We start from the raw sequence: 12,876 nt of genomic DNA, 5'->3' as shown, positions 1-12,876 counted from the left end.
TTTCTTCAGAGCAAAATGTACTTCGTAAATGTTGTAAACAAAGACATTTATTGTAATGATCTGATGTCATTTTTTTGCAGGTTATGTCTCGTCTTCTTGTACTTTCAATATATTTGTAATAAAGGATTACCTGCTACTGCCACCATTAAGTGTTCTTTTTGGACAAGTACGGTATTTTACATCAAGTAGAGCAATGGTTTTCAAGGTTTATAAAATGGTGTACAGTGCTAAGATTATAGGCATCAATCGCTGACAGCGATACCACAGTGCACCCCTTTTACAAATTGCAAGATTCTACTAATAACTCTTAAGGACCAGCTACCAGGATAGATTCAACAGCTAATCGTGTCGTCACCACAGTGCTTTCCAGAATACAGATAGGTGGTGCATACTGTATTAATGTTGACCTTTGCAACAACAAAAAAAACGCTACTGTAATTAGGAGAGTGAACCCTTGTCAGAAAAGTATGTGTATTCCAGTCCTTTAGAGTTCAGAACATCATGGCATCCAGGCCGTCTTCCATGAACTTCTTGTAGGTGGCCATGAACTTGGCAGTGAAGGCCTCCAGGTGGTAGATGGCCTTGTTGCCCAGCTGCAGTCTGTGTTCGTAGTACGCTGCCATGTGGGCCACCTCCGTCTTCAGCTGGCCATCGCAGTTATTCAGCAACTCTGTTACCAGACCCTGGGCAGGAGAGAGAGGAGGAGCACAGCCAAACCATTAGTGCTGGACGCTGAAATGAAAGATATATTTACCTAAACACTGTTGATTAAAAGATCCTTTCTGTTACGCCGTAGGCAGACACCAACACACGCCATGCATACATATCATTAAAAGTAGGGCTGGGCTAAAAAAAAATCGATTCTCCGATTTTTATTTTAATCCTTTGATATTGATTCATATGTCCAGAGATCGATTTCCATTTTTTTAATTTTTTATAAACATAGGCTATATTATTATAGGCCGTGTGTGGTAGTTGAAACATAGTTTCAAGTTGACGTTTATTTATGTTTATAGTTGAAACAAAAACATAAATACTGTAGGCTACATAAATGGAAATGTTTGATCATTAATATCTACTTTTAGAAATTATATAGGCTGAAATCAAATCACTGTGCATGATTGTGAAAGTGTCTTTATTGACAGATGAAAAGGCTGTTATATTTACCCTTTGTCACCACCTGGTGAGTAAATATATGTGTAACTAAAACCATTAAAATTGACAACCGGTCCGCAACTTTTTCCCCCCATGTATCTACCGGTCCTTGGCGCAAAAAAGGTTCGGAACCCCTGTGTTACATAACTGGACAATCATGTAATTCAGGTTACAGCTCAAAAAACATGTTTTAGTATCACTAACCAAATCGATATTGAAATTAATCGAATCGAATCGGGATTAATCGATTCGGAACCTTGTGAATCGGAATCGAATCGATTCTTGAAATTTGAACCAATATCCAGCCCTAATTAAAAGCATTTGATGGGAGACAGACAAGTGTAGTAAACTGCACCTTCATGATGATTTCAGCAGGAATGCAGTGAGTCAGGAGTTCATAGAGCCTGGCTCGTACCTCCAGTAACCTGGGACAGAGAAAGACACAATATTACCACCACTTTGCTTCATTCTCTCTCTCTCTCTCTCTCTCTCTCTCTCTCTCTCTCTCTCTCTCTCTCTCTCTCTCTCTCTCTCTCTCGAGTTTCTTCCAAAACCAACTCTCTGCCTGTCCTACCTCTGAGGGCTCTGCTGGCTGACAATGGCATTAGCCGTTTCTCGGAGGTACACCTCCCAGTCAGTCTCTGGCACATTTTGGTCTGCTGAGAACGGGTACCTGGAAAACAAGGTGGTTAATATAGTCTAAAACCTAACCTGGACGCAGCCAGATGGATGGTTTTAGTTTTCCACAAAACACATCCTCATCTGATCTCAAGATCTCGCGAGAATCCAGCCGGCTTGCAAGGTTAGTCTAAACCACCATTTCCCAACCTGAATGAATGAAGTATTTATTTGTCCGTTAGGAACCTGTGGTCCGTGGAGGTATTGCAAGCGGGCCGCCAAATCATTACACTGTATAAAAAAACTAAATACATTAAACAAACAAAAAAACTTGCTGATGGACCGCTCCTTGAAAAGTGTAACAGTGAAAATGCTGCAACATGTTTTAGATGCTGTGTTGGTGACTGTGGAAAATAAAGTGCTCTGAGAAGAACACATTTGGCCTCCATATTTTTTATGGGACGCAAAAAGGTTTGAGATTTTCAAGTGGGCCCCGAGTTGGAAAAGGTTGGGAACCCCTGGTCTAAAGTAAACAATGAGCGACTTTTAATATTTAATCTGAATTATTCAGATGAAATATTAGAAGTCGTGCATTGTTTGGCACATGCTTTATATTCAGAATATATGTGCCACACACCATTTGATAACCCTGTCTAAGTAACAGCGTTTACACTGTTTACAGCGTATTGTTCACCTTTGTACACTGCACATCTGTGGTTGAACTATAAAAAAGCCAGTGCTGGAGTGAACACACTGCAAGCTGTCTTGAGAAATGTAATGTATAGGTTTATCTGTCGGTTAAATGATTCTGAAAATCAACTTGTTGTGGTGCTGGTGAACATTGTGTACAGTGCCACACGCTGCATGTCTCAGCTTTGGGAGCACTGGTATAGGTGTCTTTTAAAATGAGTCACTAGACTTTTTATTTTGTGTTTTCTTTTAACACATTCACTGCCAACAGTTTTTTTTTTACTGTAGGTAGCTTCTGCCAAGGTTTTTTTTGAGGATTCTGGCTCATCTTTCAAGAGCCGAGGATTATTTTCTGCTAGGAATTTGTGAACACAAAATATCTCAAAAGAACTAATAGAATGTGTGCTTTCTCTGTCTAAAAGAGTTAGTTTGTAGAGTTAGTAGTTATGTAGGCATTAGCAGTTGAATACAGCATGGTTTCAGCGTCTGAAAAGGAAAGTTGAGATAAATGCCTTTTTGTGAAATTCGATAGAACAGTCACTTTAACCATTTATTTTTGGCATCAGTAACACATCAGACATCTAAACAATAGTTCTGAACAATACAAAAGGAGTCTCTTGCGCGTCAGCCCCTCCGCAAAAGGAGGTCGGTGCTCTCAGGACAGGACGAGATGAGGAAACGCTTCCTGGACAGGGGCTACGCGGAGACAGTTATCGAGGCAGCCTATCAAAGGGCAGTGCGCACCCCGAGAGCCCGCCTCCTTGAGAAATCCAGGCGCTCTGGCTCTTCCGCACCACGCCTCTGTTTCTCCACGGAGTTCTCTCCAATCGGTGGAGAGATCAAACACACCATCAACAAACACTGGCACGTTCTACAGAGCGACCCTGCACTCAAGTCACTGTGTTTAGAGCCTCCGTTAATTTCTTTCAGGAGATCTCGGTCAATAAGAGACAGACTGGTTCACAGTACCATGACACCCCCCCCTAAGCCTACGTGGTTACCTGCCCCTCCCTCTGGTTTTTACAGATGTGGTCACTGTACCCACTGTTCCAACTCCGCCGACACCAAACAATTTTCTCACCCACGGACTGGTAAAAAGTATAAAATTAACTCATTCATAAACTGCAGCACCACACATGTGGTTTATATTCTGAAGTGTCCGTGCGGGATGGTGTATGTCGGACAGACCAAACGGGCATTAAAAGTCCGTATTGCTGAACACAAGGCTGCAATCCGCAACCACAACATGGATTATGCAATAGCGAGACACTATGCTCAGGCCCAGCATGGCTCTGCTGCCACACTGAAATTCTGGGGTATTGAGCATGTGTCTCCCTCACAGAGAGGAGGCGACACTGTCAATAAACTGTTAAGAAGAGAAGCATTTTGGATTCACAGCCTAAATACTGTTGAACCAAATGGTCTAAACGAGGAACTAAGCCTCTCTTGTTATTTATAACCTGTACCTTTCCTTTGGGAGAAATTGTTATTTGTGCCTATGTATTTCTATTCTATGGCTTATATTATATTGTTATTTATAAATGTGGCTGGCCATTATAGCCTACTTCACTGTGCGGTTTGAGTGCTATTGGCCCACTGGGTTTGGGCACCTCCCATCCTTAGCAGCCAATGACGGTCTGCGATGTGTATTGGGGAGGCTTTTTAAAGCAAGTTGTTTTCCTTGTCACCCTGTTTGACTCTGATGAAGACGCAGCAGGCGTCGAAACGTTAGTCATTGAATAAAGCAATTTTCCAGTGAATCGTGTGCTCCAGGATCCTCTTTGGTTTGTCCATTGAACTTTTGTAATAGTTCTGAACAGTAATTTCCTGCATAACAGCACCCCACCCCCCTCTCCTTCAAACTCCTCCCTCCGTGGCTCTGCAGCGGGTGTGTCACAAGCGAGTTTCTGCTGTCTGTGCTGCCTGGCTGCTGGCGGCCGCTCTTTGGGCGAGTCTGGATGGGGCTCGTTCGTTTCTGGGTTTTCGGTTGTGAGCTCAGCTGGAATGAAGCTGTGCGCGATTCTGGGCTTTCTGCTGGTGTTTCAAAGTGTGTTGCACCCAGAATCTATTTTTGGAATGCCCCACCGCCAGCTCCCAGCGCGAAAGCGAAAGCGTTTTCGCCAATCCATTTTCATGAGAATGGCTTCCTCACGCTGCTGTTTTTGCTTGGCTTCCTCTAGTCTGGAGAGCACTGTCGCCACTTAGTGGGTCGGTAAAATAGGTTATACACATTCAATAGGTCCCATATTTTTATAGGAGATGTAAAAGGGTTTGATCCACGTCCCACCGTCAATTTTTTTTTTTTTGACGAGATAACTCGTCGACGGCAGTCAACCGTTGGATTTTTTTTGACGAGATATCTCGTCGACGGCAGTGAACGTGTTAATCTTTTTTGTATTGTGTGTATTTGATTGTATCTTTGTATGGACCTTGAGTCTGGAATAAAGCATATCTATCTATCTAACAGGTGTGCACTAAGCCTGCACGATATGAGGAAGATCTGCGATGTGCGATAACATTGTTCAATATAGCGATGACGATACGACTTGCGATAAATAAACAAATATTAAAGTATGCATATTAGCTATACAGTTCCTATGTCTTTCTGCTTTAATAATGCTAACATAGACCACAAACATAGCCTATGCCCACTGAATAAAGAAATTAAATACACACTGATTCTAGCTGAAACTAGACACAGCGTGTTTGGGCTTTGGCAGAGGGGCGGAGCACACTGTTGCAAGGGAAAGGTGTACGCTGGATTTACAACACAAGACAAAATGATCAGATGCTGAGTGGGAATGCATGACGCATGTAAATAAAACCACTTTTGTTATTCATTGCGTTTCAGGCAGTCTTTGCGATGTGTTTATTGCGCCTGTTCATATTGCGATGACGATGAAAATACGATTAATTGTGCACCCACTTACTGCTGCACTCTGCAGGCTTCACACATCAGAAGGGCTTTGCGGAGGTTGCGAGCGGACTTGTCACAGATCTGCTTCGCCAGCTCAGCAGGAAGCAGCAGACCCTCCTTCTTACACACTGTTGACAGAACATTACAGACCTGGAAGACAAAGAAAACAAGATGGAAAATGTGGAGATCAGTATGCGACCGACTGTACGTAGCACTTCTCAGACTCAATCTAAATATGATGTTTTATTCAACAATATTTACTATTATTTAATTCAGATCATCGTTTAAAAGGTAAGCACACCACCTCCTCCTTACCTCTTCGGTGCTGGGCAGAGGAACTCGAACTGCCAGACAACGGCTCCTGATTGGCCCAATGACTTTGGAGGTGGAGTTACAGCAGAGGATGAGACGGCAGGTGGACATGTACTTCTCCATGGTCCGACGCAGAGCGTGCTGGGCGTCCTTTGTGAGGTGGTCCACCTCCGTTAGCAACACCACTGAGAGCAAGGAAGCATGGGGATAAGCATTTAAATGCTGGGGGGAGAGGTTTTAGAATGGCAACATTATTACAGGACAGGAGTGGGAGTCTGATTTCATTCACCTCATGTAGCCCCGCCCACTTGACCCGTTTGTATTACGACTTACGGCTGTTTTACCTGGTCAAACCAGAGATCGTCTCTGGTCAAAGCTATAGTAACTCACTGGAAGAAGGGTGCGGGGAATGGATGCGTGATTTCTAACCCCACATAGGATAAGCAATAACCACGCCCTGTGGTTATTTGCTGATGTTTAAAAAACTATTGCTTGTTACATTTTCAGTGCTGTACCTTTTCTCTGGGTAAGAATTAAGCTTGAAATTAACGATATGATACATTATATTATATGAGCTATGAACGTGAACACAACACCGTTTATATTATTGCATGTTTTTGTAGATTGTGTACAATGTGTAGATTAAGCGTATTATTATTATTACTATGCTAAGGAAGGTAGGTGACCATAATTCATTTCAATGTCCGCTCTCGAAATCGCTGTCCGTTCTCAAGAGCTATTCAGTTGGTTCATGAAATCGCTGGGCTGCGTGCCCTCCAGTGTTGCTCCTGCCTGGCCAATCCCGGCGCCACAGGGCGTGGTTATTGCTTATCCTATGTGGGGTTAGAAATCACGCTGCGGGGATATAGCTCTGCCACAGGAAGTGTAAACACAATCGGTTCCAATTGTATTTACACTTCCTGTTAGTCTCTCAAGCCAGACTGTCTCTTCTACATCAGGCCAATAGAGGATATGGGAAGAATCTGCCTATGTTCTCCCCCCCAATTATAAAGAATGGTTTTGGTCTTAAGTGTAAATATGCATTTGTGGGATACCCTTTTACTCTGCATTTTACTGAGCCATGTCCTCATCACCACTCTTCACTAGCAAGGATATCATAACTACCACAAAGGGATCAACAGGAAGTCCTGCTGAAACTGCTGTTCTAAAAGAGTAAGACTGGATTCAGACTACAGCGCTCTGCAGCTGCGTGCAGTAGGGTTTCATATTGTTCCCGAAAATGAGCCATACCGGAAAAGGGGAAATGAAGCCCTCTTTCCCGGGAATCCGAGGAAATTGGTCGTTTTTTTTTGTTTTGTTTTTTAATGCATCAAGGAGAAATATACCTATTAGTTCCCAACCTGACGAATGTATTATTTGGTGCCGGCATTAATATTTATTAATTAAGGCAAAACATTGCAATTTAACGAACTTTTTAGGCTGTTTTTAGGCTGTATGTAGGCTGTACTGTACCTATATGTATAGGCTATATAGTGCCGTTAGGGTTTATATAATTCACCAATCGCCTGGATTGGCGTATGAATAAATCCTGTAGTAGCCTAGGCTAAACATTTTCTTAGAGAGTTGTGGAGACTGCTGTGGAAGGAATGGAGCCGTAAACGCGTCTTTTACGCACAAGATCAATGCTGTCTGATAACTGGCACCGTGTGCTTTTGGATATGGGCTGCCTGCTGCGCTGCGCTCTGGCGGCTGCACCGCTCGTCTTCCAGCCGTGCCCAGACATCTCCATACCGCATACCGGAGCACGGCTGTATCAGACTATCTCCACCCCTCTGTGCACGGACATCGTCTACAACCAGACCATCATGCCCATTAGGGCTGTCACTTTTTCCCAAAATAAAATTCGAACGAACTTTAATTGCCCGAAATTCGTTCGAATATATTCGAAGTGTTTTGGTTAATTAAATTTTTTTTTTTTTTTTTTCAGTCCAGCAGCCTAGCCTGTTGCACCAGCTGAACGTAAGTTCTGTCTTAAGTTAGGGTGTAAAGTCCACACTAACTGCTACGTTCAAACTAGTTAGTTTGACACTAAAGTTGTGTCTTTGTTTGGTTGCACCATGGAGACGTAAGGTACATCTTAAGTAGTAGACCCAAAAGTCCATACTAACCAAAATAGTGTCGCAGACAATGACGTGTACAGTATCTGTGACCAATCAGTGAAAAGCACGGTGGAAACGGTGTTTATTTACGGTTGTTTAAGTAAGTGGAGTGAAAACAGGACATGTTGCCCACCGCAAATTAGTGCTTTCATATTTCATCAACACTAATCAAATGAGAACGTTATTGAGTAACGTTCGTTTAGGTTCATATTACTGTTAACGTTTATCTGTGAGCTCTTCATCAGTATTGTAGGCTATACCACCATCCTGCCTCACTAAATTGTTGCGGTTATTTTAATTTGTATGCAGTGCTGCAGCTTGTGGGAAACAAAAGCGTGAGTCATAAATATCAAAGGGTGTAATTTATCACAGAGAGCGCGTTGCGGACGCAAAACAACGATGCGCCACGGTGCCAAGTTGCAATCCGTGCCAACTGCTATTTTACGGAGGACTTTACACCTAGTAAGACGTAGGTGTAAATTTTAAGTTCTAACGTATGCCTACGTTGTAACTATTTCACTTGGTGCAACCCAAATATTTTTAGTAGTGCGTAAACTCGGACTTAGTGAGACTTTACGTTCAAACTAGCTTACGTTTCAACTTACGCACAGCTGGTGCAACCCACTGCAGGCCACCGGGCATCAGCCCGACGTGTTAGCTTGGACGCTCACAGTCACAACACTGCCTCACAAACTTGGCTGCATCCAACTCGAGACAACTTTTCAGACCCTGGAGACAATCTTTCTCAGAAGAGACTAACGCGACAAATCTGGAGACTTTTTCTGACATGGGATTAACATTACCAGCAAGCAGCAGTTGGTTAATTTTGGTTAATAAAAAAAAAAAAAAAAACGAACAGTCAATTTACATATCGAACACGAACCCCTCCCCCTCATTCGAAGTTGCATTCGAATTTCGAATGAAAAGTGACAGCCCTAATGCCCATTGCCCAACCTGGGGCACACGAACCGAGGACGCACGGCTGGGCTGATTGTCGTTTTCACCACTGGTGAAGTTTGCACGGTGCTCAATCGCCGTCTCGTAGGCTACTGCATTAACGGTCATGGCACAATCCCCTCAAGCAAGTCAGAAGTGTAGAGAAAAGAAAAGAAACATTGTGGGCTTTGTGTTTATTAGGCTACATGCAATAAGCTTTCAGTGTGTGTTCCACCGGCGCACAGCGCACAAAGGCGCATGGCCAAAACATGCCGAAATAAAATCAGAAATTAATTCCACTCTGCAAAGGATATCAAATTTCAAATTACTGGCTATAGCATTGTTGTCAGAGAAGCTAGTATTAAAATCTGCCTGCAATACCTCGTTATTTGGCGCTATATAAATAGAAAATTGATTGATTGTTGGTTGATTCACTTTGATGTCTCCGAAATGCATATCGGCCTACATCGTGATCATTTAATGACTTTACAATGCTTACAGTAGCCTAATATATTACATGTTCTTTTAAAACATAGGCTATCAGTGATCCTCACTATTTCTTCGATGAGAGCCGCACTGGCAGGACAAAGTCAATAGGAGAGCCACTTTTACCGCAAAACACCAAAAGCCACCCCGACCAAGCACATCTGCCTCCCATTTTTTTGTTTTATTGTTTTCCACACACACACACACACACACACACAGAGACACAGACACACACACACACACACACACCAGTTTCCTCTAGAAAATCTTTCAGGCCTGGAGGGATTTCGAAACATACCCTGACCGCAACGGTGGGGGCCGTCGCTGGCGACGCTGAAGTTTTAGCTAACCTGTTCACATCTATGTTCGCAAGGGCATCCCAAGTATCATCATACTATTATGGGATGCGATGCGAACAGTTGTATTATGGGATGTGCGTTTCCCAGGCAACGACACACATTGACACGTTTTGGAACAGCGCTGCACGCTGGCACAATGCTCGTAAAAGCAAAATGCTTATTGTTTTGAATGATTTGGCACCTTCTATTACTGTCAACACCAATATTGTTGTATTGTAATATGCCATAAAGGTTTATTGAAATTTTGGGGAGAGCAGGGGGGAAAAAATCTTAATTCTTTTTTTGCAATTTCTTAGAACCGCCAACTAAAGCTTCGAGAGCCGCCAGCGTCTCGCGAGCCACGCAATGAGGAACTAGGGGCTACATCATTTAAGAAAGTAAACTGTCGGCATATTTATAAATATAGGCCTATTTCCAATATGTTCTGCATGTAAAAATACAACATTTTTTCCCGGTTTCCCGTCATTAATTTCCCAGGAAACGTGAAATGGGTTGGATGGCATTTCCCGGGAATCCCGTTTCCCGGAACTAAACCCTAGTAGGTACCTCAGATATTTCACTTTACTAAAGGGTACTTGAGAATGACAGGGGACATATTTGTGTGACACTTACTGTACATAGGCTATGTCACTTCTATTGTATTATATTCCATTGTATGGAACAGTCCTAATGTCTCTTATAATGTTTGATGCTTATGTTTACATTTTTCCATGGCTGAGTACGAGCAACTGTAGCAGGTCCCAATTTCCCCTCGGGGATCAATAAAGTTATTCCGATTCTGAAGAGAAGAAAATAAAGAATAAGAGAGGAGAGTGAAACAGACAGAGCAAAGGCTCTGTAGTGTGTGTGTGTGTGTGCGTCTACGTGATTGGCCAGCTGCAGCGCGACGTGGCGTTGCATTAAGTAGGATCGCCCTGTACTTTCTCACCGTACGAGTCGACCGCTGCTCCACCCAACGCCCAACGCACTACCCCCATTAACAATGAATGTAGCACGGGGGGGGGGGGGGGTCGGGGGGTCAATGCAGAGGCCTGGATCCTTTGTGAATCCAGCCTACACAGAAAGGCTACCATGGCACAAAAGAGAACGCAAGTCTTTCTCACCTTTGAACTCCCTCTGGGTGCTGGACTGGATCTGCTGAGACTGAGCCACAGTTTTAATCAGCTCCTGGATCACCACACGGTCCTGGTTTCCTGCATCACTGGAACACCACCGAACAGAGAACATAGAGAAGTCGAGCAGATCTCTCCATGCATGCCTGAAGCAACTTGCTCGGTCCAGACCTTCCAATCCGCTTCACTCCACTGAGTTGAGTTTTGGCTGCTTGTGGTCTGGCATCGTGATATGCAACAGCCATTTCCTCGGTTGAAAAAAAACGATTAATAAACAATCAGCAGCTAGGGGGCCTAACGATTAGCCAATCAGTGTCAATAAACAGCGCAACGGGCGGGACTAACTCCGCTGTCCAACTGTTTCCCATTGCCAAGTGTGCCGAGGAGAGTAATAACAACAATGGTGGCCGCCATCGATGAGATAGACGCTGTTATTATCCAGGCTGTTTTATATCAATTAAAAGTACCACTTACGACTCGTACAGACTAACCAACGCTTGCCAGTCGTCAGTCGCAGTTCTTTTCACATTACACAACTGTGTGTCTTGTAATCAGGAGTCTTTGGGTCGTTGGTCGTTGTGTCATATAGTGTTTCGCCGCCGCCGATCTCCAAAAGCAGCTCGCTGAGGGCTCGGAGCGCCTAGTCTGAACTTCCAAATCTGAACAGCACTCTGCTTTGAAGGCATTTATTCAGAGGGGAGAGATTTTTTTTTTGCGTTCTCCCGACTTAATTAGAATCCGGCCGATACATTGGTCTCTAGTGATTGGTTAGTGAAGATGGAATTCCCTTGGGGGATCCCACTCATGGAAATCGGGTAAGCTGCCTTCACATTCTAAGTGATCTTCTCTTCTCTCACCGTGAGGTAGAGCGCTAAGTTAAAGCAAGTCAAAGTTGAAACAATTCAAAGTTTGAGCGCAGGGCACGGTGGCACATTGGGTGGCACAGAGCGGTTTTACATGTGTGGGGGCTTTAGAGTGGCGATGTCAGACTAGAAGATGGAAATGGAGTGTAACGAGTTGACAATTCAGTCCGATATCAATAATAATAATAATAATTGATTGGATTTATATAGCGCCTTTCAAAATACTCAAAATGCTTTACTTCACATATCAGGGGAGCGATCACATCATCCACCACCGATGTGTAGCACCCACCTGGGTGATGCAAGGCAAGCAGTTTGCGCCAGAACGCTCACCACACATCAGCCTATCACAGTGGAGAGTTGAGGACTGAATATGCCAATTAAGTAACGAGGGATGATTAGGTGGCCATGATTGAAGGAAGACCTGTTTGGGAATTTAGCCAGAAAGCTATGAAGCAACTGTAACGTTGAAAGTTATAAACTAGTCATAAAGGCCTTTTGGTATTTCTTACGTATCACTTACCTTGGGTTGACCTCCAAGTGGTAGTTGCTGGCTATTGTGTTGATCTCGATTTTCTTCTTTGAGGGAGCCTGTACACATAAAACACAAAAAGCTATAAATAGATGTCATACAGGCTACAGTATTTTATCGATGTATGACAACTAGGCAACTACTTGCTATTGAAGGCAGCCTGCCATCAAATACTGGGAGGTCTAATGACTGTATGTTTTCTTATTGCTTCTCTTACCACAATGGTCTGGTGCTCTATGCGAAGCTTCTCCACCCCAGCTCCGTACAGCTCCCTCAGCAGACACATGATGCGGGTCTTCTTCCCCGCACCTGACGGACCATACACCAACAAGTGTGGGAAGTCACCGCATTGAACCTGAAACAAACACGCAAGCAGAGGTTTTGGTTGACTGACGGACGTTAGGTGATGCGCACAACATTTCAGCAGTAGCCCTTTTATATTCAAGTTTGTTTTGGTAAGAGTCATGAGGATGTGATGTGTGTGTCCATGCCAAACTGCCTAGAATAAAACAAGTGATTAGTTAGACATTTAGCATCGAGGCACCTAGAGTGCCTGAGAAACATATTCTGTAAACGTATCTTACATCTTATTTGAAATCATTCAAATAGATTGTAATTGGTTCGCCTAACCCTTACCCCGCTAGCCGGGCGCTTCTCGCTCATACTGAGCATTAGCGCCCGGCGAACGTCAACACATTTCCCATCAAACAATAGTGCCGCTCTCACGGTCTAGGTATAAAAAGCAACCCTTACCTGAGCCAAACACATTTAGTGAA

General features: G+C 43.6%; 1 protein-coding gene across 2 annotated transcripts in view; it reads right to left on the bottom strand.

Moving 5' to 3' along the window:
• Positions 1–82: 82 nt before the first annotated feature.
• Positions 83–12,876, bottom strand: part of rfc3 (replication factor C (activator 1) 3) — a 14,036-nt gene continuing 1,242 nt past the window's right edge. Inside the window, exons 2-9 of one of the 2 annotated variants that reach the window (XM_083642075.1) lie at positions 12,318–12,455; positions 12,092–12,159; positions 10,697–10,794; positions 5,696–5,877; positions 5,394–5,530; positions 1,730–1,828; positions 1,511–1,580; positions 83–683 (exon numbers count right to left, since the gene is read on the bottom strand). In XM_083642075.1, coding sequence (XP_083498201.1) covers positions 492–683; positions 1,511–1,580; positions 1,730–1,828; positions 5,394–5,530; positions 5,696–5,877; positions 10,697–10,794; positions 12,092–12,159; positions 12,318–12,455 — 984 coding nt within the window. In that variant the 3' untranslated portion in view covers positions 83–491. The remainder of the gene's footprint in view (positions 684–1,510; positions 1,581–1,729; positions 1,829–5,393; positions 5,531–5,695; positions 5,878–10,696; positions 10,795–12,091; positions 12,160–12,317; positions 12,456–12,876) is intronic. The other variant, XM_083642076.1, reaches the window with a different exon arrangement.

Source organism: Poromitra crassiceps, assembly GCF_964638095.1.
Source record: "Poromitra crassiceps genome assembly, chromosome: 1".
NCBI lineage: Eukaryota > Metazoa > Chordata > Actinopteri > Beryciformes > Melamphaidae > Poromitra > Poromitra crassiceps.
The sequence above is the reverse complement of the archived record's forward strand: the minus strand, read 5'-3'. Positions and strand labels throughout refer to the sequence as shown.